We start from the raw sequence: 24,901 nt of genomic DNA, 5'->3' as shown, positions 1-24,901 counted from the left end.
TCACTGCAATGACTCATAGAAGATAATAGTTGCTTCAAGTGAGACCTGGTGTTTTCTGAGCTTGCAGTATGTTTTCTTCTGGAATAAATCCTGGCTCTAGTGGGAGATGCAGAGAGTTTCTAAAACTATTGTCTGACTCCTATTCCACTCTAAGGTGTGAAAATAAGTCCTAATTTATCCTCAGCAATTGTAACTTTTTCTTTTCTGGGTGACAAATTATATTTATGGATCCCTTCTGATCTGGTGTTTGTTACAACACGTGTTGATGAGCTCATAGAAATCTTGATTTTAAAGTTTTACATGTAGGAAAGTGGGGTGAACTGTGAAGGTGACCCTCCTGTTTATGTAGGAGTGGCTGAACTGCAGCTGGGTTTACCATAATGTGTTTGATATTCCATCTGGTTTGCATCCTTCGGGGAGAACCGGAGATGGGCTTCTTTTCCAGTGAGCTTTGGATGAATTGAAGGCTTTGTACCAGGTTCTCAGTCATGGTGGCAGATGTGTCACACTGGGAGGAGCAGCTTTGGCCTCTGAGGGCTGAGCTTAGCTCATCTTGGACAGGGCTTGGAGCAGCCTGGGCTAGTGGAAGGTGTCCCTGTCCATGGCAGGGGGTGGAGCTGGATGAGCTTTAAGGTCCCTTCACCCCAAACCATTCTACAACTCTCCTAATTCCTAGTGCTCCTAAGGAAGTCTCCCCAGACTGCCAGTTACCTCTGCCTGTCTCTCCAGTTTCATGCTCTCTCCTCCAAATATTGGTTGTGCTGTGGGTGTTTGGATATGAGTGGTTCCAAGCCTGGAGCCATTCACTCCCACCAAGGCAAGAGACCTTTTGCTGAACACCTGCAGGTCTTGGGATGTGATAGCAGGGCCAGAGGTGACAGCCTGGGCTCTGAGGTGGGCAGGATAAGAAGTTTTTTCCACATTGAGAAGGATCATGAGTACCCCAGGCCATCTTTGGCCCCTAATCTTGAACTTAATCCCCATCTGCACTTGGTGCCAAGATTTGAGCCCAAGAGAAAGGCTCCTTCTCATTGTGGGGACCACTAAGGGCATCAGTCACTGCACACCCATCCCCTCACACAGCCCTCGCAGGAGGAACAGCCTCATCCAAGGTGACACTGTTGTCCTTCCAAAATACAGCCTTGTGACCACCCCACAGCCTAAACGTACAGAAAAAAGGTTCAATTTTCCACAGAGCTCTAAAAGCAAAATATTTTGCAGGCAACAGGAATGCAATCAGGATTTTGGGTGACTCACTCCCTGCTGTGGTGGGTTTGTTGCTGTGACTATCGCGCGGTGCTTTAATTTTCCTTCTAGTGGGGAAGATGCACCAGAGAGGAAGGAATGGAGGCAATGGCATTAGGACTCCGGGGAGCACAAAGAAAATAATCTGTAAATGTAACTACTTAATGTAGGCTCTTTGTTTTTGCAGTGGAAATTTATCCTTGTTACTTTATTGTTCACTTTGGCTCCATCCAATTTCTAAAATTAATAGAGCTGAACAATTTAAGCTCATCTTAACTTTTAGCTTCTTGCCTCGTTTTTTGAAATTCTCCATTATTCTCTTTTACTTTTCAGTGCACTGATGAGCAGTGAGTGGACTATTTTTAAATAAAGCAAGGATATGTGGAGGAGAGAAATGTGACCTCTTGGGGGTTCTTAAGAAGTCACAAGACTCTCTAAAAAGAGGAAAAAAAAGTGTTAGTGAGACAAGGTATTATCAAGCAAGCTTTGGCAGGTCTGGTCATAGTGGTACGTGTTAAGCTAAGAAATTCACTTGTCCCTTTGTGTGGGATGTAATGCAACGGGAGAAATTATCTGCACTGAAATAAAGGAGCCACTCACCTCTTCTTCTCCCTTCGGTGCCGCTTTAGAAAACATTTTCTCTGTGTCTCCAATCCACACAACTGAAGGCTGCAATTCCTTTCCCACCTGAGAGAAAATGGGGGAGAGAAGGCAGGAAGCTGATTAAAATGGCTACAATTTCATACCTGGCAGCCCATCGTGATGCTTTTGAATCCATATTTCAGCAGTTCAATTAGCCTGGTTTATTTTTTTCCAGGAGTGTTCAGCGCTCGTGGATGGAACGGGCTCTGCTCAGCAGCCTTGGCAAACCAAACCCTTCCTATCTGGGAATTAACATTAAGAACCCACCCCAAAATAGATCATTTTGTCTGCCATGCTTATCTTTCATTTCTCAAACCCAATTCAGTTGCAGTTCTGCAAAGGGAAGCCTGGACTTGGAGTTCAGTGGCAAATGATGGTCTGCCAGCAGCTTTAGGCTGACTGTGGGATCCCACCCTGGTTTTCCAAGGGTGATAAGGATGGAGAACCAGGCGAGACATGAGAGGTGAGGGTACTTCAAACAAAACAGGCTGGTATGCAATGGTCTGGTTTAAACCCCAGCATTTAACTCGAAGTTAGCCCAGGATTTAACCCAGGAGCTGTTACATTTGGAGGGGGGTGTCTGCCCGTGGGTTCTCTGGCTCCAAAGTTGGAGGCACTATACCCCTGGTTCACAGCAGGATGGCAGCAATGCTACAGGCTTTTCCACATCCCGCACTCCTCCCCATTGCTATAGAAACGCCCGTGGTTTAGACATTCTGCTGCCAAATTTTAATCATTTCCCAGCGGCTCTCGGAGCCGCGTTAGTTTGCTCAGCAACAAAAGTGATGGCTCGAGGAGTCAACGGGTAACGAGAGAGAGAGAGAGAGCAAGAGCATTCTTCTATCCTGCCTTTTTTTGTTTTATTCCCTCTAGTTGAAACTGCTGCTTCCAGGAAGGCAGCTGACAAAATCGATAGGCTGTGTACATCAGAGCTCCTGTCTGATTGACAGCGCAGGAAGGATTAAGTTGTGAACGTGGTTTTTCACAGCACCGCGGTTCGTTTTTATGGATGTGTTTCAAAAGCACCAAGTGTGTGTCTCTGCACGGTAAAACTGGATTTAAGACGGGGAAAAGAACAGCAGATGAGGCTGTTAAACTTGTTTGCTGTGCTGGTGATGGGGTGAAGTGGAAACAATGCCACCTTCAGCAAGTGATGCTTTATTTATGGTCACTTGTCAGTCCCAGAGTATGTCAAGTGATACCTCCAAGTTCACAACAGCTGAATTATAGAATCAGAGAACAGTTTGGGTTGGGATGGACCTTAAAGCTCATCCCACCCCCTGCCATGGGCAGGAACACCTTCCACTAGCCCATGTTGCTCCAAGCCCCATCCAGCCTGGCCTTGGACACTTCCAGGGATCCAGGGGCAGCCACAGCTTCTCTGGGCAACCTGTGCCAGGGCCTCCCCACCCTCACAGGGGAGAATTCCTTCTCGGTATCCCATCTATCCCTGCCCTCTGGCAGTGGGAAGCCATTCCCTGTGTCCTGTCACTCCAGGTCTTTGGAAATAGTCTCTCCCCATCTTTCTTGTGGCTCCTTCAGGTCCTGGAAAGCCACAATTAGGTGACCCCAGAGCCTTCTCTTCTCCAGGCTGAACAGTCTCAGTTCTTCCAGCCTTTCCTCATAACAGAGGTGCTCCACTCCTCTCATCAACTTGGTGGCCTCCTCTGGACTCTAACCAGCCTCTGTCTTTCCTGTGCATTGAGAAAAACTGAGCTTTTTCCGATGTTGGAAGGCAGGAATGCAAATATTTACTGCTAGTAATGAGCATTTAAAAAATAAAACCAAGGTATCATAAAAGATAATATGAAAATACCACAGAAACTGGTTTCTGTGTGGACCAGACAATTCTGTGAATGTTTTTCTGCACGTACAGCTTGAAGGGTAACTTCTTCTGGGAGTGTACTGAGCACACAAACTGGAAATAAATGGCAGATTAAAACTGTACAGCAGTAATACCTGCCATTTTAAGGCCAGGTGCTGTTCCATCTATCTCCTATTTAGCTATTTGCAGGGGTATGTTTAGCACATTCCCAAGTCTCCACACATTCCTCTACACCTGCAGAGTCTGGGAACTTGAACTGAGCTGTGCAGCAGCTTTGGACTTGGATTTTCTGGCTGGGACACCTGTGGAAAATATGAACCAGTCCTAGTGACTTGCAGGTGAATTCTGTTTGCTCTGGATGTCTGTAAACAGGCTTGGAGGCAGATGAGGAAAGAAACATAGTGTGGTGGCAGATCATATGGCAGAGATGGGATAAGTGATATTTTGGTGGAACTAAGACTCAGAAAGAAAAAGTACGGGTGTAGTTTAAGTTGTGGAAAGAAACCCACAATTTCTTAAAGAAGTGCATTTGCATTTTGTGCACAGACTGTGATGTGTGGGAGCTCTGTCTCAGAGCACTGTGCTGGCAGCTGCTAATGGATGGATTATCAGCTGGGGCTTTCTGATGTTCCTGATGGTGACTTTTACCTCCTGAAACATAAGATAACAACCATTTTTCGCTCTTGCTCTGTGCCTGCTTGGAGAGGATGACAGGAGGGAGGGAGATGAGGCAGTGGGAGACTGTTCTCCTTGAATCCAGCCTTTCCTCCTGGCAAGGTTTGAGCTGGGTGATTACACACTTGTGTGCACTCACTACCACCCCTATTATTGGGGTGCTCTCCCCACACTTTGTGGATTTGACCCTGCTAGTGCCTGGCTGCTGACAAGGGTCCCCTTTTCTGTGCCTTTGCTTCTGAGAGAGAACAGTCCCCTTCTGGTGTCTCTGCTTGGTGTGGGTGATGCAGCTGGATCACACCTGGGCAGCCACATAGCTGTTCTCATGGAACCATAGAATACTCTGAGCTGGAGGGAACCCCCAAGGATCGTGGAGTCCAGCTCCTGGCCCTGCCCAGGACAGCCCAACAATCCCTAAGGATGTTGTCCAAACGTTCCTGGAGCTCTGGCAGCCTTGGGGCTGTGACACTGCCCTGGGGAGCCTGGGCAGTGCCTGTGTGTCTGATGCTGCAGTGGGATGTGATGGGCTAGAAGGTTATGAAGTCCATAAAAGCTGTTGGCAGAGGCTGAACTCTGCTTGTGCACTTCAAAGGGAACCATGTCCTTTCGGTGGGGGCACCACGGGCAGGGAGGTGCAGATATTCCTTGTTGGACTCTGAGATGGTTTCTGTGGTTAGCAGCCCTCTCAAATGCAGCCTGAAGTTTTACTTCAGATTAGACTCTCATTTTAACTTTTAAGGAAGAATACTTGCTATTGTCATACCTGTCATATTTTTTGTCCCCTTTATTCCCCCCCAAGTGGAAATATAATGAATATCCTCAATCTCAGCTCTTAGAGAATTTCCTGTGTTTTCTGTTTTGAGGCAAAGATCTAAGTGTATAAAGTGGTCTGTATATATTTGTTGCCCAGAGAAGCTGTGGCTGCCCCATCCCTGGAAGTGCCCAAGGCCAGGTTGGATGGGGCTTGGAACAACCTGGGCTAGAGGAAGGTGTCCCTGCCCATGGCTGGGGGTGGCACAAGATGAGCTTCCAAGGACCCTCCCAACCCAAACCAGTCTGTGATTCTATGATTTTTCTGTGTTGATAAACATTAATATGACCAAATCAACACACTGTGTTTGAGCCTGACTGTTTCCTATTTTAAAGATGGATCAGACACCCAGAATCCACTGGCATCTCATTTAAATTGTTGGCAGATACATAGCAGGCTGTGTATCCCCCTGTGAAAGTGCTTCATTTGAATTATCCATGGACAGTTTGAATCCATGGATAATTAAATGCACTGTACATAATTAATTTGTAATTGAAATTTTATTGGCTTTGCTGTAATTCCACAATTTGTTGGAGCTGCCAGCAGATGGCTCCTTAACCCTTCTAATACCACACTGAGATTTGCTCCTCAGGAAAATCATTATGGATAAAAAACCCCACCCTCTCGTCCCACTGCCTGTCAACAGTCATCAAAGATCAAACAGCACTTTTGAAAGCCTTGGGTTAAACTTTTCAAACTCGAGAGCCAGAGTTTAACAGTTTAATTGTTACACTTGAAAATGCAGAAATCTGATTCTTGCCCAACACATGTGCACAAGGCTCCTCCAAACATGAAGGATTTGATGGGATTTTTAAAAAAAGCCCAAGAATTTCTGGAAGCTCAAGTTACAGCTGAAAACTGCTCAGCGTCCTGTAGTTTATACACCCAGAAGTGCTTCTGAGCAGCAAAATGCTGAAACCTGTGATTAGACCTTATCAGTGGGAACCTCACCAGGTAAATATTCCAGTGCTGCAGTGATGATGCCACTGTATTTGGGTTTGTTAGGCAGATAATGACTGTGGATACTGTCTTCCAACAGCATGACTTTAATTTTTAAGTGTAAAGCTGCTTTCTCACAGAAATAACACTGGAAGTTTGAGCACTGGTGATATTTAACCCTTCAAGGGTCTAAGGATTCCAGCAGGCTGAGCTGTACCAGGAGAAAAGAATTGTTCTGGATGCCTGAAAAGAAAGACTGACTGTGCTGTTCCCAAATTTCAACTGTAATGGAAGTCCTGTGTGGCATGGGAATGCTAAACACACAGACTTGTGTCACTACCAGGGTAAGGTGTGCTTGGTTCTTCAGACTGCCAGAAAAATGACCTGCCTGAAGGGGCAACACAGCATTGGTTGTGAACAAATCAACCTGATGCAGTGGGGAAAAAAAAGTCATGGCAGACTTAAATTATGTTGCTTCTAAACACCAGGATTGTATCATTTAATCTTAAATAAATTCCATCATGTTCCTTTTTTGGTATAACACTTGAATAGTCACCTCTGACTTGCTAAACAGCATAACCAAACAGCCTGATAAGAGTCCCCCAGCACTGATGGTGTTGGATATTTGTGCAGTTTGCTACTCTGTAAAAGCCCTGGCTCCCTGGGGCAGCTGCACAGCACACCCTGAGCTGCTGAAACACATCCAGGGCTGCCCTGCTGGTATTTCCTCCTGGCCACCTCTTCCCCAACCTTTTAGCCTGGTCAGTGTTGCACTAATAACACTTTACCATGTGTGCTTTGGGTACAATGTGCTCTGTGTGCTGCTGTGGCCCTGGTGGAGGGGGATGAAGCCCCTGAGAGGGGTTTTCTCCCTCTGTTAGTGATTAACCCCATGGCTGCCTTATTGCAGTGCTTGTCATTTTTATTGCCTTGCAGTTAAGGCTCATGAACTACCTGCATTTTTACACTTCTGTGTCATGGAGTCATGCATTCTACCCTCTCTCCTCGATCCTTTCTGGGTTTGTTTTTGTTTCCATGCATCCTTCACTACCCTTCTTTGCATCTTTTATATGAACCATTGCTCCTCAGGGGTGTTTTATGGGAACACGGGAGAGCTGAGCCATTGCTTGGTACAAGCTGGCAGAGAGCTCTGCTGAGTTCAGGCTGGAAAATGGGGCTTAATTGAAATATTCCAGCACGTTTGGTTCACGCTTGAAGGATGAGTTTTGTTTTGGGGACCGCTGGGAAGCGCTTCTGTGTTAGAGACAGATCCTCTCCTTTCACTCCGGAGCAGAGCTGACCTGGCAGGCGTTGCCGTGTCTTTATGGAGAACACAAGTGCTCAGGCTTGGAGTTTGCAGCCTCTTTCAATGGTTTTCCTATTCAATATCAATCTCCCTTACATTTCCTTTGAATAGGGAGATTGAAATGTTGGTGTTTTCCTGGTCTGTTATGAGAAGTCATTTCCTCCGTACCACATTGAAATGCCTGCCTTGAGGAGCACACAAGCCTCCCCTGGGTCAGGGCTGGTGTGTCTCTTTCCAGTCTCCTCCCCAAAATAAGGGAGGGGGGACAAAAAGAATTTGGCTCTTGCATCTGAAACAAATTAAAGTTTCATTTTTTTCCCCGGTGCTATTCACTTGTTTAGGGTGTCTCACACGAAACGATGGCCAGCAGCCAACACTCAGTTATGGAGGGGAAACTTCCTAATGGTCATTTTATGCTCTCCAGAGTTTCCTTTCATTACAGAAACTCTGTTGTTTGCAGATGTGACAGGTAATCAAAAGTGCAGGGTGATTTCACCTTTATCACAGAGCACCATTAATCCTTATTTACTAAATCCTGGTGTTTAACAGTGGTTACGTGGGTCGTAAGATAACAGAGAAAGAACTGTCATGTTTCCTGTCAGTCACTTACAGCTTTAAGTGGAAGGGCTGTGTTCTGCTTGGCTAACTCCCTATAAAGGCAGTTCTGGGAAGCTGGAGTAGAAAGTTGCTTGACAACAGTCACAGTTGCTGTTTCCCAAAAACCTGACCAGAAGTGTGTGATGACGGTGAATTTTCAGTGATCATGTGCACGCAGGGCACTCTAACGAGGAGCACTGAGAGCTGGGAATATTAAATACATGTCTGCTGCAAAGTCCCAACTGCTCCCATGGCTTGTCTGCCACAGGTGACATTGTATAGTGTAGTCTCACAACAATCCAAATATGTTTACTGCAGACTTTTTGTACCGTGGTAGAAAACAAACTTTCTGGGGGGCAAGTACCACTGTTCAGTTCCTCCCCCTCAAGGAATTTGTTTTCAATTTGTGTTGTCCTTGTGTTTGTAAATTCCTGTAAATCAGGAATGTATTATTCCTCCTAAACCTTTTCCCTCAATATATAAACAATTTTTCTTGTTGCAACTAGTCTGTTACCTCTTGTCCTGTTGTTGTGCACCTCTGGGAAAAGTCTGGCTCTATTCTCTGTATTATCCCATGAGGCCCCTGAAAACAGCAGTCAGACTCCCACAACTGGATTTGTCCAGCCTGTCCCATTGCTCCAGCCCCCCTATCTCCCTGGACCTCCTTGTCAGTGCCTGTCTTGTAACAGGGTAGCCCAGTATTGAACATAGTGTCAGTTGTGATCTCATAACTGCCAAATAACAGGGAATAATTAATTCCTTTGAGGTTGGCTAGTCTTGCTGATACAGGCCAGTATTTGGATGAGTTACTTCTGCATGGACACACTGCTGACTCGTGTTCAACTTGCTGTCCTGAAGACCCCCCCATCTTTCCTGCAAAGCTGATGTCTGCTTGGTGGGTACAGCCTGGTCCTCTTTGCTGTTGCATGGAATTGCTCCATCCCAGCTGCAGGAATATCATACTGGGTGGGAGCACTGGATGTTGTAATGAAGCAGGAGCTGATGGCAGAACAAACGAAGGGGATGGTTGTGGCAGGGACTTGAGGACCAGAGACAGGGAAATGAGGCACATTTGGCATTGTCAAGAATAAACAAAGGTGGATTGTAACTGCAGAGAGTCTGTGGATGGAGAATTGTTTCCAGCCTGGCTCTGAGAACCTACAGAATCTGAGTTGAAACATATTGGTGGACATATTGGTGGCTCAGCCATGGGGACAGAAGGTGGTAGGGAGAGGGGAAACAGCCAGAGGAACTGGGAATGGAAATGGAACACAGTGCTAAGACAGGCCAGTGCGGTGTCACAGAAATATAGACTGGCTTGGGTGGGAAGGGACCTTATAGACCATCCAGTGCCACCCCCTGCCATGGGCAGGGACACCTCCCACCAGCCCAGGTTGCTCCAAGCCCCATCCAACCTGGTCTTGGACACTTCCAGGGATCCAGGGGCAGCCACAGCTTCTCTGGGCAACCTGTGCCAGGGCCTCCCCACCCTCCCAGGGAGGAACTGACCCTGCAGAGATGTATTCCTTGGAAAGGGAGACTGTGCTCTGCTGTTAAAGGAGCAGAGTTTGAAGCAGTGCTGCTGTTACAGCTGGAACAAGTCACCTTTTGATAAGCAAGTGCCTGGACAGCCCTTATTCCACATGATTGACTGTGAGCAACTTCCATCCCAGTAACTCAGGGAGGTTCACCCAAGTGTCATCGCTTCTTTTGTAAGAGAGAAAGGAGAGAAATCAGCTTGGACTGCTTCCTGTGATTTTGGGGAGGGGTTGCATAAGGTTTCCATTTCTTTTTAAGTAATGTGGAAAAATGTAAGGCTTTAGATATGCATATGTACATGATGTGTGTGTGTATACTTATCTATCAATATGTATAGGTAGACACAAACATTTTAGATGTTCCAATTATTGAAAATATTAGATGTATGATAAAAAAAAACTCCCTTACTGTCTTCATCTGGAACTTTTTCCAGGAGTAAAAAGGCTGCCCTCCTTTCTCCTGTGCTTAAAGGTGTTGTGCTATAGCTGGGACTGTGTTATAGCAAGGACAGTGTGTGCTGTGCCTGCAGCCAGAAACAAGCTTTGCCATTGATGAGGGCAGAGAAACAAAGTGGAGAAGGGTAAAATGGGCAGGAGAGGGACTATGAGCTTAGCCTAAGGGCACTAACTTGTGTCAGGGAGTGCCAGGCTCAGTGTTGGTGCTGCAGTGTCAGAGGTGCCTGATTACAGCACTGTCACTCTTCCCTGGGCACTGCTCTGACCTGGGCCTTGGGCATTGCTTTGCTTTTAGCTGTGAAACATGTCCTTTCTGGGATGGAGGCACCTGTCACAAAGTCTGCTGTAACACTGGATTTAATAGAATTCATCTGATAAATCCCAGGCAAAGCCAATTTTAGTAGGCCTCTGGCACTGGAAAATTATTGCATTTGGCTTTTTCCTAGTGTATGTGCTGTGGTTGTTTTGTCTGGAAATATTTACCAGCTTCCTTCTGTAGCAGAAATGCTGAGGACTTAAAATGTGGAAGAAAGCCTGCCAGGATAGTGCCTTTTTTTTTTTTTTCTCTTCTGAAGAGAGTTTGGGATATGTCCTTTGCAGTTCATACACCTTCTTTCATTTCCAGACTTCTCATACACTGCTGTTCCTGTAATCCTGAACTAGGATTCCTTCTTCTGAAAAGCTTGCTGATAGGTAAACAGAGAGCAGTACAGGGGAGAGAGTTGCTGTGCAGCAACAGTCCCAGAGAGGAAATTTGTGACCACCCCCAGCCCAGCATTTGATTAAATGCTGCATGACAAGCATTCCTGGCTGATGTGCATATAAACAGAGAACAGAATTTTCTTTATCTGTGATGCTTTTCATATTCAAGGTAACACAAAGCTCACAAAAATGTTAATGTGAAAAATATGGCTGCTCCGAGTGATTTCTCCAGGGGCAGTAAATCCTCTGCAGAGGTTCGCACACTGCCTGTCAACAAGTGGTTTCACAGAATCCTTTAGGTTGGAAAAGACCTCTAAGACTGAGTCCCTCCTGTGCCCAATGCCCACCTTGTCCCCCAGCCCAGAGCACTGAGTGCCATGTCCAGGCCTTCCTTGGACACCTCCAGGGCTGGGGACTCCAAACCTCCCTGGGCAGTTCATTCCAATGTTTAACAACCCTTTCTGTGAAGAAATTCCTGCTGATGTTTTGAACACTTGAAGGCAGGGAGGGAATTCTAAATTGGGTTGGCAGCACTTTGGACATTGAGCAGCTTTGCCCAAGGTGTGTATGTTCCTCAGTAAGGAGAAACTACAGTTTCATTCCCTATTAGTCCCACAAAAGAGCTGATGAACTGAACCAACTTTGTAGAGAACCCCCCAAGACACACAATACCTTGAGAACCATATGAAGCATCATTAGCAGGCCCTCCTTGCCTGGGTATTTCCCAGCAATGTTGGAAGGAGTTAAGTTGAAGAGGTTGGCTCCTGTTTCTGTGCAGATGGCATGGACCAACATTTTCTTTCCAACACCAGTGGGTCCAGCCAGTAACACGGATTTCACCAAGGGAGCATTCTCGTGGACCATTTGGGAACCTGTAAAAAGTCATAAGGCACTGTAATTGCTTTCATTTGAGTCTGCTATAAAGGTAAAGGAATGATTCTTCCTTTTTTATTCACCATAAATAATTTATAATGTGAATTAATTGTTTCCTCACTGTGGCACGTGTGCTCTTGAGTTCAGTTCTGTACAACCAGAGCTGTGTCCTCAGTGGATTTCATGTCCCTTATTTGTACCTTCTGATGGGTAAAATTGAGCTCTAAATCAATGTGAGCTAAAAGAAGGATTTTGAGACCAGTTGTTACCATGTGTTTTACTTTTTTCTCTTTCAACTTCTGCCTTCACCTCCTTTTTTGGGGGTAATTTTTCCTCTTTTACTTTACTGCTGTTCAGTGAGCGCTGGAGACTTTATCACTTAGGCTGGGTGTGCTCTAAAATCCTTCACTGCTGAGCACACCTAGGCTCACCTGCAGAGGAGCCAGTGTTATTCCCTACTCTGGAATGTGGCAGGGGGATGTTGCAGTGCAGGGATGATGTATCTGCTCAGAGGAGGAGGATCATTCTGTTCTCTTCAGTTTATTCAGGGAGTGCCAGGGGTGCTGTGCTTCCCTTGCTGTACCCACAGCAATGACTGCTCAGCATTTCTAAATCTGTCTCTGTGCCTGCTCCAGGTAAATTCATCCTGGGCTGTGGGGAACATGATCCATCGTCTGGGAAGGCCCAGCAGAAATGCCAGTGTTGGGAAAACACAACCACAGACAGTTTTAGGAGGTCGATGGTGATGGAACTTGTCTTTCCTGCAGCTGTCACTGTATGAATTAGGGACAGGTGAACCTCCAGAACTGGAAGAAGCAGGGAATGTTAAATGCTTTATCCATGCCCAGTGGTAGTTCAGTAACATCACTGCCTCTGTCTAAAAATGTCCTGTGCCAGCAGTGGTGGTGGTTACAATAATGAAAAATCTGTGTGAGTACCCACTGCTTCTGAGGGTCTCTGAGACTGGTGTCCCCCAGACTGGGGGGGAAATTGGCCCCAAAGGTGATGGGTTGCAGAGGGAACCCATGGCTTAGCCTGGAAAGGTGCTCTGGGTTCAGGGGGACAGCTGGGTAAGGATGATATTTAAAACAAATCCAATCAGGCTGCCTCTCTGTGTGCTAATGCTTTAATGTCCCAAATAAATGACAGTGGGAGTGCAGAGATGAATGCCATTATTGCAGCGCGGTCCAGGATGTAGTGAAGTTGTCAGCCACCCAGGCTTTATTAATATTTGGTCATTCCATACCAATCTATTACTATTACACATAGATTTATTACGAGGGGAGCAGCAGACTCCTCTGTGGTTAAAGATGAAGTATATCTTCCACTATAATTTCTCTTTTCAGCTGCTTATAATTTTCTTAATGCCATTTAAGCTGGGGCTTTCCTTGCCATCAAGTGACTATTTTGAGAGAAACTTTCACTTCTACAACACACAATTATATAATGATGAACTAATTTGGAAACCAATTAAGTATAATGTCATCCATAACATAGCATCCCAAAGGTGAAGCCATTCCTGTACCCTTTTTTGGCTCTTGTAATACCTTTTTTCCACTCAAAGGCATTTTCCAAACTGCTGTTGCCAATACCTTTTGTTTTTTTAACTAGTCCAGGGTCTCCTCTCCCTAGAATTTTTAGCAATTGTATAAATGGCTGAAAATTTATAGGTTCTTTTAGTTCCTGCCTCAGGGGATGTCCTGGGGCTTGATTTTCCTAGATTAGATGATGTTAAAACATAACCTTGGAGGAGTTATGGACTGTGTGAGACACCACGTTGCCTTGTGCAGACAGGGAGAGCTGCTGAGCTCCCTCAGCTGACTGTGGTCAAACTTGCAGCCAACCCCTGAGGGCTTACCCCAAACCAGCTGAGGGTGTTTTGGGTGGGAAGGACCCCGCCCAGGTTGAAGAAAGGTGCTGTTAGAATCCTGTTTGTTAGCTTGGCTCTTCAGATGGAGCTGCAGGACAGCAGGAGCACTTGTACCTCCCTGAAAGGAATGAACCAGAGCTCCACGCTATTGCTCCGAGCTCTCCACGGGGCTGCTCTGGGGATGTGGAGCCAGGGAATGCCCGAGGAGAGCCTCAGAACACACAGGTACAGAACAGCCTGAGCTCTGGGTGTTGGAAGCTGTGCAAAGGGGAGGGAAAAGCAGAAGCTCTGTCTGCCAGCATGGGAGGCAGGGAGACATTGGCTGTTTTGCCCTCCAAAGGGGATGAGCAGACAATGACAGCCTCGGGGAGCACTTGCCTAGTTAAAACCTCCCTGAAATCCAAACAGGAATGGAAAAGGGTGCAAGTGAAGTATTGAGTAGAGGCTGAAAAATCCAGCCAGGAATGGAAAAGGATGCAAGCAAAATATCAGGTAAAGGACCTTGAGACAGGTACTTCTTGCAATCACTAGAATTTGGCTTAATGCCATTCCCAAGTAAAATATGGGATAGATTTTGCATTAAAAGCAAACAACCTGACCCAGCAAAGCCTTGTTAGATATTGGCTAAGTCTGGCATTAAAACTGAAAGGGCATTTACAAGTGTACTCTGCGAGGTACAGAATGGATTCAGACTAATTCCTTCAATGATTGCATTGTGCAGCACTGAGTAACACGAGCCAGCTTGTAAAAGGTAAATTGCAACCTTAGCCCTTCCCTTAACTTGATTAATTTTGATCACTGGAGCTTGTTTCAGCTATTATCTTCCCCAAGTGATTTCCTTTTTATGTGCTGCCATTCACAAACTGTTGCCATGCAAACAGGGATGGGATGGAGAGGCAATACCTGACCGTGCACACTCCTTTATGCACTATTAAAATGATATGGCCTTCGCTCAGAAGGCTTAATTGAAAAACAATTAGACTGCAAAACGCTTCAGATTGCGACTAATCAAGCCCTGTCAGAGCCAGCAAAGATGCCTGTTTCTGCCAGGAAGCAAAGCCACCGTGTTTTTCCCTCCAGGAATTGCCGTGCTCTTACCTAAGGGCAATATTCCATACAGGGCCACCAGCTGCCTGACGTCGGGGGCTGAGGGCAAGGGCTGTGCCCCCGTCCCACGGAGGCTGCTCCTCAGACAGTCGTAGTTGCCTGCAGGGGGGAAGCAGGGGCTTAATAAATGCGACACTGAGTGGGTACAAAATGCATTTTTCAAGGAATGAGGGAGTGCCGTGGAGCACGGACAGAACGCACTCCCAGCAAACCCGGGAATGCCCAGGGACAGGGACTCAAACGGGGCAACACTGCTGTGGGATGTGGCCCCCAGAAAGGTGAACTGCAAGGGAAAATTTAAGTTAAACAGGCCATGGACTTTCCCTTCCAGCCTAGGGAAGGCGTTCAGCAGAGCAGTCGGTCTCGAGTAACCTTTTAGAGGAACTTTGTGGAGAGGAATCATTAGCAGCACCATAAATCACAGGGCTGGTAAAGCATTTCTGGATTTGGGATTTTGCGGGGCTGGAATCCCAGCGAACCACACGCTCTCCAAAGGGTTTCAGAAAGGGGGAGAAGCCGTTTTAACAAGCTTTTCCCTGGCTGTGTCCCAGCTCAGCTCCTCGCTGTGTTGGACGTCTGAACGTGTCACCTAATTCGGTGGGGCTCTTTGCTTTGCAGTACACCTCTTTTTTTTTTTTTTTATTCAAAAAAACCCCTCCACGAAACAACCCAAGAAAACTGAAAGTCCCTGATGTGAACTGAAAGGATTTAATCTTGCCTTGGCTCTTGTTACAGAGCTATAATCACATTGCTTGCCCTGTCAAAGCCCATATACAAGACGTGTCAGAGAACAAAGGTCCAGCAGGATGGGCCACAAGCAGGAAAACTAGTTGTGATGTAATGAAGGATTATTTTTAGCATAAAATACGTGTCATTATGGTGAATATTATTGAAAAAATAACAGCATATTATGTTTTATTGGGGATAAAAAAGGAGAGGACTAGAGCTCTCTGGAGCAGGGGTAAATTAGCAGTGGGTGAGAGAAAAAGTGGAGCTGTAATTTGGGGGCAAAAAGGAAGACAAGCCCTGGTGCAACTGCCCCCTCCCCTCTGAAGAATAAAATTCATTTCAGGTTTTATCTTTTATTTAAGGAGAAATCAAAAGAACTGGATAGGAATTAATCTTCACAGATTTAATTAGAAGGCATCAAAGGGTTTAATTGCAACCGAACATAAATCACAGTGGATATTCTCTGACTAATTTAGATAAGGTCACCAAGAAAATTAGTTCAGTGATGTCAGTTTGTCATAGAGGGGGGACATTTCAGTGCCTTTACTGGCTGTGTAGCACAATTTCACTCTTTGTCCTTTCCCCAGGAACTGGAAGTGACCTTCCTTAGGCTTCAGCCCTGTAAGGCTGAGCAAATGAGGACTTACTTCTCTGCAGGCTTTGGCTGTGTCCTGGGGCTCTTAAAGGGAGATTTTTTAGATAAAAAAAAAAAAAAAGATAGTTCCAGCTTTAAATACCTTCTGTGTGGTGGTGTGGCAGCTCAAGAAGCATGAGTAAGTTTTGTGTTGGGAAGAGCTGGTTCTGGCAGTCTGGGCCTTCACCTGTGCAGGTGTAGGCAGCCAGATGACTTTAGGCTCTGCACTTCCATGCCCAGAATCTTCTGCTGGAAAGGGAATATTGCCAGGATAACTTGGAGGAGCCTTTGTGTTCCTCTGTGCTGCAAAGAAGCCAAAGCTTCAAACCTCAGGGTCAAGGGAAGATGGCCCAGAGCCATCTCTTCCTGTGTTGGATGTTACCAGCTGTTAACTGTTATCCACTGGTGAAGATGTGTTTAAAAACATCTGTAGTGGGGAATGTTTGTTAGACCTCGATGGGTTGGCTGAACAAAGGAATAATGAAAATCTTCCTTTATTTTACTTCGCTTCAGGATCTTTAATGAGCATGAAGCAGACAGGACACTTGTTAACTCAGCCTTCAACAGAATGAGCAAAGGCTCTGAAGGCTGAACTGGTGCTTCTAAGAGTTTATATACAGATGGGCTTTAGAGGGAATACAAGAGAATCTGGCTTTTCTGGCTGGGATGCATGTTGTACTAACAACCAGGGGCATTGTTGCTTCTGGATGGTTTCAAATTCAAATTATGGCCTTTGAAACAATTAAATCTTGGGGCTTGATGTGGTTTTATTGAATGTCACCAAATGCTTTTGGAGATGGTGTCAGACCCCTCTGAAGCCTGAAAATGTGGTTTGGGGCTTTTTTTAGCCCTTTTTTCTGTGTAGAATATAGACAAGCATGTCTGACTGCAGCTGCAGGTAACAGAAACCAGGCAAGAGGACTGTGAAATGCAGAACTAGACAGAGACACATCTTACTCAAATCAGGGCCAGATACGCCTCAAAGCACTACTCAGAGTTCATGGGCAGTCAGGGAGGTGGAGGAAGGGGGTGAGTCTTCAAGGCTGAATGAACAAAAGCTGGAGGGATGATTATTGCTGTTCTCTGGGAAATATTCTGGATGGATTATGACCCGTGGTCTGTTAGACTTGCACTGTCTTTGCAATGCCTAGCCAGGGCTCCTCAAAGGATGTTGTTCTACCTCACAGTGGCTTGTCATGTCCAAATCCATTCAAGGCTTGCAGGTGTCAGTGCCTGGAGAGAAGCCCCAGCTTTACAAACAGGTCCTGCTTTCAGGAGCAGAAGTGAAAGGCACTGAGCACTCTGCAGAAAGCCTTGATTTGCCTGCATGGCTTTAGACATTCAAGTGTGCAAGTCCTGAAAGTGCAATGACTCTTGAACTCCCTCTTGACTGGAAATAGGGGTCAGAGCCCATGGGAGGGCTGGAGGTTTGGTCAGATCAAACACCACAGTAGCTGTAAAGGGGGTACTTGACCAATGTAATCAGAGAGATTCACGGCCTGGGCTTTGATCAGCAATCCTCCTTCTGCAAGTTCCTGGTACAGGGAATCAATGGTCCTGTGGGCAAGAGACATCACTCAGAAATCATAGGGCACTGGAAGTAAAAGCTCAGTCCTCCCACAGCTGAACCAACTTGAGAGTTATTTCTGCTTCCTCAGCTTTATAAATGTACTTTGTAGCTCAGAGGTAAAGGTGATTAGTGCCATCAATGTGAAATCAATAAATACCATTTTCTGTGTTATGGCAAGGAATCTCTTTTATAACCTCACACACAGCATCTCTCCCTCTCTTGCTGACTCCATTTACCCATTTCCAAGTGATACAAGATCAGTTATGACTTGTGTAATAGACTCATTCATTAATATCAATTACTGGGAAATTATTTTTAAATTATACAATAATAGCAATCCTAACACCACTGTACCTATTCACTTAGCTCTCCAATTAGTAGTAATTCATTAATTCTTCTCGGAATTTATTGTGTTTGCAATAGACAGCCCCATCTCCCCAGGAACACACCGGGAATGACTCCATCAGAGCAACCAGTGATCCACCAGCTGCAGTGTCAGGGTCATGATGGTCAAAGGAGGGCTGGGAGAAAAACATGCAGTGGAAGTGTTGCCCCAGCCCTGGAAGTGTCCAAGGCCAGGTTGGACGGGGCTTGGAGCAGCCTGGGCTGGTGGAAGGTGTCCCTGCCCGTGGCAGGGGGTGGGATGGGATGAGCTTTAAGGTCCCTTCCAACCCAAACCAGTCTGTGATTGTGTGAAACGGGCAAAGCTCTCCAGTGGAACAGTTTCTTCCTGTCTCCGTTAGTGGCTGGAAGTAGCTCCCAGCAATTGAGGATTTAATACACTTCCATTTGTGTGTGGTTTTCTATTGGTGTGGATGTTCTTTTGGAGTTCTAAGGATTAAATTCAATGTTTTTGGCACTAGGTTCTGCAGACAGACACTGCTTCAAGGATTGTATAAAATGAACAACCCTGCTGGAAATTCTCGGTGTGTTGTTAGTATAAACAATACTGATTTCTATTTTTTTAGGTCTTTCACTGCTTTTGTACACTTTTCACATTCTTTTCCCTCAATATCTGACCTTTCTTTTTCTTTTGGTCTATCTCTCTGATCTTATTTGGGACATCCCAAATATTGTATGGCTATAGTAAAAATACTTAATAGTGCCTCTCATCTGGCTAATATAACTACAGGTATAATTTGAGGTCTGCAGCTTTTTTTCCATTTCAGCTGAGAAGTTTTATGTTTTTGCAGTGTTAGTGGCAGAATTAATAAAGCAGTAGTAATAAGCAAATCCAAAATTTAATGCACCTTCAACAACGTTGATTTTGCCACTCTGAATCTTGCTTTCATTCTCAGTGGTTTTATGTTGGGAATGCATCATAAAGCAGGCAGAAAGTAGAAAGGCAGTAAGCTGGCAGTCCTGTTGGGAGCATGGCTTCTACCTTTCCTGTCTTATTATTTTTACTGTGCAAGTTTAATGACGCATGTCCCGAATTTTCCCCAGGTAAGTGTGATGTGACCAGCCTTTGACTAAATCTCCCTGTGCTCCCTCCCCTGTGCCAAAACAGAGATGAACCTGAGCTTCTCTTGGTTATTTCTGAAATGCTCAGCAAGGAAGAGCAAAGCATGAAGCCAAAATGCCAGATAAACTCTGACTGAAAATCAGCTATTGAAAAGCTAATGTTTTTAACTGGCTGTATGTTAAGTTTACATACAAAGAAGCAGATATGTGCAAGAGTAACTTTATGCATCCTTGTTGGACTTTGGTACTGCTTTTCGAGAGGTCACGCTCTGCTATGATCTGAGATATGTATTTTAAATATTTGCCTGGAGAGTTTTTTATTAGACTGGGTCTGTAATGCCAGCACCCAAGTGATCAAGTCCAGGGCTCGCTGTGCGTGTCTGTACAAATGGATTTGTGGGGTGAATCCCCTGTGCTCCCCTGCAAGGATTGGGTGAGTTTGCCTTGGTGCTGTTCTCTCCTGGGAGCTGGCTCTGGGGCAGCAGGTCCCAGTGGTGAGATCTTTGTGTGTTGTGTGTACAGGTGAAAAATGACTGGATTTTCAGTGAACGCATCACAAACTCATTGAAAATGTTGTGTCAGAAGGAGAAATCCTCCCAAATCCTCCAAATAAAATAAGGATGCTTAAAAGAGCAAGGGTACACAAGGAGTGGCTGGGTATGCCAGAACTCTCATTGCTAAATCAGGTTGATTTATGACATGTATGCTGTACCTCAGCCATGAGGGGTGATTTAGAGAGTACAGGGGCCTGTCTGCAGCCTCCCTTATCAGGCTGCAGCTGGGATGGAACATCTGACAGTCAGCAAACCTGCCAGGTGCTTCTGCACCTGCAGAGAGGATGGGGAAGAGGCACACAGGGCCAATATCCTGCCTAAATATTACACGTGCTTAGCTCTGCCAACTGGAATTAACCTGCCTGGAGTGGATGGAGACTGGTCCTGGTGGTGTGTCACTGAAGAATGGGGATTTTAATTTGTTTGTGTTGCTGCAGGTGAGGAAAATCAAGTTTGATAGCGAACCTACTGCAAACAGGGTGTCTCTTTACCTGTCAGGAGTTAGATCTCTCTCCATCTCAGGTATCTTCTTCTTTGCAGATGCCTTACCTGCCTGAGGACCACAAAACCAGGCAGGAATTAGTGATTATTAGCACTGATAGATATATTTGAATGTACTGGAGCAAAGTGAGGGCCAGAACAGCCAATGTTTATGTCTGAATGTGGCCCTTGTTACTGGGGGAACCCCAAGGGAAAAATCATATCCTTAAACAACATTCCCACTCCTTCCAGTGGAGACAACAGAGGAAAGAATCCCAGGGCCATTTTATTCCAAGGAAAAAGAAGTCTTCTCTCCTTCCTTTTGATCGGATATTAGGCAAGTTTTCTTTTACTGGCACAGGTTGCTCAGGGCAGGGGTGGAGCCCCCATCCTTGGAGGGATTTAAAAGCCATGTGGATGTGGCACTTGGGGACATGGGTTAATGGTGGCCTTGGCAGTGCTGGGTTAAGGGTTGGACTCCATGAGCTGGGAAGGCTTTTCCAACCATAATGATTCTGTGATTCTTATTCTCTGATTCTTTGAGGAGCACAACTCTGTGGGTGAGGGGGTATGGCCTTTACCCAAGAAGGAAGCAGGAAGGAACAGGGTGTGGGGTCCAAGTAGCTGCTCCAGAGACTGTTTATATCTCTCTTTATATTGAAGTGAAACATATAAGCAGCTCCCCTAAGGGGAAAACCTCCTGAGACTCTGGCTCCCCTCCCAACCATTAGACATCCTCCTGCCTTCTCTTTCCTAATGCCTCAGGGAAGAAGCTTCAAGAGGTCAGAAAAAACACAACCTGCTCTTTTCATACTTTCACCACCCTTTCACTATGGAAAGTTTTTGACTTGTGTGACTGGTTTCTTTACACGTTGCAAAAAGCTCATGGAAAGCATAAATAAGAGAGCTGTGACTCAAGACTGTCAGGTCCCCCCATTAATTACGGCTCACAAGCCATAAACATGGTTAGGGATAATTAGTAGTGGAGAGGGCATCGTTAATCCATGTTAGTGCCCACCACTGCTGCCTGTGCTTTGGTTCTGTGCAGCACTTCAGAACTCTTTCAGTGGAACTACTTATGCAGCACCATTTGTGCAGCAGGGGATTTCTTCAACAGCTTAAATTTAAGCACATGCTTAAATGCTTAGTTGAACAAGACAGCTTATTCTTTCCAAAAGTTTATGTTCTCTTTCCTGGGAATACACTCGTTTACTTTATTTTTTTTATGACAGTGAATACTTCTGCAGAGCCCCAGAGGCTGCCTTGTTGAGTTAAAAAATCCTACCCAATTATCTGGAAAATGCTGGGTTTTTTTTTTTCAGAATGGATCAGCAGTCTTCAGAAATAGATCAATTTTAAGTTTTCAAGGATAGACACAGTGTAAATAACCTGTGGTTCAGTCACCTGTTACCGTTTATGATGCCACAAAGATAATCCAGATGGAAATGTAACCGAAGCCCAGTGCTGTGTGGGTCAGCTAACTGGGAAAAGGGGGAGTTTTCAAGTTTTGGGTTAGAATAATGCAAACAACTCTGTATTTGCAGAGCTATGCCGTGGGTTTTTTTACAAAATGAGTTTGGCAGCAAATACTCATCAGAATGTACCAGTGAGATTTTGTTTTAAAAAAAAGGAATGGGAAGAAGAATGCATGTGCCAACTGTTTTAACAACTGAGGAGATATTGAGACTCACTGGTTTATTTTTGCTGTTCCTCCAGTTTTGTCTCTTTAACCTTTCTTTCAGCAAACCAGAAATTACATATCCTGGGGTCTGACTAGGAAGAAAAGCTTGTTTCTACCTATGTTAAGACACTAAGCATATGTTGAATTTATTGGCCAACTGGTATTGTCCTCAAGGCAGCTTCACCAGTGAAGTAACTCAAGAGCAAAACAGAAATGAACTGTGCAGGGGGAAAATGTGTTTTCCTAATTAACATCAGCATTTGTGGGAAATCTGGCAAAGGCTGAGATGTGATAAGGGGGAATATGAATTGTAGACAATGGCTTGGCTCCAAAATGTCTTCTTGGGAACGGCTTTTATTTAGAAAATGATAATGTTTAATGAATGTGAACATGCTTGCCCTTTACAATGGAAATCTTGTTTCTCTGTCTGAAATGTCAGTCCAGCTCCTGTGTAGCCACCCTTTGACTCTTATTTTCTGCTTTGATGACTCCCGTGGAGTGAACTGCATTAGCTGGGAGCTGGCAGGTGACAGGACAGTCCCCGAGCTCAGTGTGGTGTCTTGTCTTGCTGTGTGGGCTCATGAAAATATTTTGAGTAGCTCAGAGATTGTTATGAGCAAAGCAGACCTGATTTCAGAGTGGAGTGTCTGCTTCTGGAATGGCACCAGAAGGGAGAGGATATCCCAGTTGTCTCACTGAAGGAAACTGTCCCACGTTGACCTGCAGGATCTGTGATCACACAAGTCCTGCTGCCATCAGCTGCCCACAGCTGCTGCTACTGAGGATCAGAAGATCATAGAATGGCCTGGTTTGAAAGGGGCCTCAAAGCCCATCTTGTTCCACCCCCTGCCATGGGCAGGGACACCTTCCACCAGCCCAGAGTGCTCCAAGCCCCATCCAGCCTGGCCTTGGGCACTTCCAGGGATCCAGGGGCAGCCGCAGCTTCTCTGGGCAACCTGTGCCAGGGCCTCCCCACCCTCCCAGGGAAGAATTTATTTACTAATACCTCATCTAACCCTGCTCTCAGTTTGAAGCCATTTCTCCCTTGTCCCTACATGCTGTTATGAAAAGTCCCTGTGTTTCTTGTAGGCTCCCTCTTGGAAACTTAACAAAAGGAAAGTGATCCTGTGATTTAAGAGAAATAAGCAGCAGTTTGTGCAGTTTTTAGTGGATTCCTTGGATCACGTGTGATGCTTAGATAAAAGGTGGTGAGCAAGTGCAGACTTGCACTGTGCATGAGTTGAGAAGTCTTTTCTGGCAGTGCTGAGATAAAACAAGCAACTTTGGACACTTGTGCTGAGAAAGTCCTTAGACAAAGATGTTCCCACTGCTTAAGAAGCTCTTGCTAAATGAGGGGCTCTGATATGAAATCCCTGTTGGATTTAGGAACAGCATCCAGAGGTTACAGCCCTCACAGCTGGCTGAGAACCCTGGGTGCTAATCTGAACCAGCTACAGAAAATCCAGCAGGGTTTGGGAATCACAGTCCTCAAACCCAGCCTTTCCTCAGGTCTGACCAGCCTCATTCTCCATGGCTTTGCTCTTATCAAGTCTTGAGACGGATATTAATATTTTTGTCATAGCCATTTGTGGTTTTCTTTGCTCCTGCCCAGCTTCATCACAAAGGGATCTCCAGAGCTGTGTTGAGAGGCCAGCAAGGCCTATTTCAGAAACAACTTTACACACTTAGGTTCTCATATCTCCTCTTTCTGCCTTTTTTTTGTGTTTTTTTTTTTTTTTTCTGAATTGGGGCCATGCCTTTGTGTATGTGTGGGTGTGTTCATTTGCAACACATTGCTTTACCTGCAGTTGGATTGGCAACAAATCCCTGGAGGAGCAGAGCAGGAAAACCACCACAATGGACTTGATAAAAAGCACTTCGATAAGCTCTTAAATGTAACTTCCAGGTCAGCAAGTGCCATATTCCTCACCAGGAGGCAATCTCCCTTCAGTCTTTCCTCAGCCTGGCCTCACACACATGCTTACAGTGCCAGTTTGGTGATCTGTGGTCGGGCAGGGGAAAAGCTGCCACTGGGCACAGTGAAGAAAATGTAATTTACAACAGAGCTGAACCACATTTCTTTGGTTGTGCTGCATCCTCATCCCCTCTCCTGTGACAGTCATTGGATCAGGAGCTACCTGGAAGAATCAGAGTCCAGCACAACGTGTCTCTTAATGAGGACTCTGTGCATATATAACATACCCTGTGCATATATAACATATCCTGTGTGTGCTCTGCCCTGTCAGTGCTGGGCTGTAAAGGGGCACAGTCTGTGGGGTGGGATGCTCCCAGCCTCGAAGGAGGCACAGGACCTGTGCCTCAAATGACAGCAGTCACATGCTTGTTGCGTATTAGGTGCAATCTAATTACTTTTGGTATTTCCAGACCAGCCTATTGGTCTGGAGACCACTTGTCATGAGAGAGAAATTTGCCTTTTCAGCCAAGTTCACTCTTCCACAAAGGTGGCAAATGGGATTCTTATCTTCAGAGGCAATAAGAGCAGCTCTTGGTGTAGGGTTAAGTGTCAGCTTTTAGCAGTAAGTGGTATTTGAAGGTTTGGGAGTCAGGGATAAAGTTCAGCCTAGAAATTGCAGTGCCTGGAAATAAAGGAGTGGCTGTGGATATGCCTGGAGCTGGTAAATTCTGTTTATCTAAGAGCTGAGATGTCTGAAACACTGACTGGAAGGGAGAAATTACCTTCCTTGTGCTTTCCCTTTAGAGTCCAATTCCAAAATGCCCTTGCTGAATTCCCACAAAAGAGACTCTCAAATGGGATTTCAAACTCAGGTTACCTCCTGAGGGTCAGGCAGATTATTTTTTAATGTGGACTTGATGGAAATTTTCAGAGTTGTAAGCTACTTATCCTAAGATGTTCTTGAAAAGGTAGAGGACATTCGCCCCCATTCCCTGGCAAAAAAAGCCCTGGTTCTACTGTGGTGTCTCCCTGCAAAGAAAGTAGAAGAAATCCCTCCTTAAAACAGAGGGAATGGCCAATTGTGGCACCAGGAGTTTGGGATGACTGTCCTTAGACACAAAATTCCCCTCGTAAGAGTTCTCTTAGAGAAATTACCCCTTCAGTGCCCATTTCTCACTGACAGAGTGCAGAAGAAGGTCTGATTTCTCTGAAGAATGTTGAATCCTCCTGAGAATGCTTTTCTATGCAGAATATTCCCATTTGGGGGGGGAGGGATATGTTCTCCATC

General features: G+C 45.5%; 1 protein-coding gene across 2 annotated transcripts in view; it reads right to left on the bottom strand.

The window, feature by feature from the left end:
* The window catches only part of IQCA1 (IQ motif containing with AAA domain 1), a 105,820-nt gene that overhangs the window by 9,329 nt on the left and 71,590 nt on the right, over window positions 1–24,901 (bottom strand). For both annotated transcript variants that reach the window (XM_027668080.1, XM_027668079.1), the window contains 5 exons: window positions 20,029–20,090; window positions 17,424–17,506; window positions 14,578–14,685; window positions 11,409–11,608; window positions 1,846–1,932 (listed from right to left, as the gene is read on the bottom strand). In XM_027668080.1, coding sequence (XP_027523881.1) covers window positions 1,846–1,932; window positions 11,409–11,608; window positions 14,578–14,685; window positions 17,424–17,506; window positions 20,029–20,090 — 540 coding nt within the window. The remainder of the gene's footprint in view (window positions 1–1,845; window positions 1,933–11,408; window positions 11,609–14,577; window positions 14,686–17,423; window positions 17,507–20,028; window positions 20,091–24,901) is intronic.

This window comes from Corapipo altera, unplaced genomic scaffold (assembly GCF_003945725.1).
Source record: "Corapipo altera isolate COAL_440 unplaced genomic scaffold, ASM394572v1 183, whole genome shotgun sequence".
Classification (NCBI taxonomy): domain Eukaryota; kingdom Metazoa; phylum Chordata; class Aves; order Passeriformes; family Pipridae; genus Corapipo; species Corapipo altera.
The sequence above is the reverse complement of the archived record's forward strand: the minus strand, read 5'-3'. Positions and strand labels throughout refer to the sequence as shown.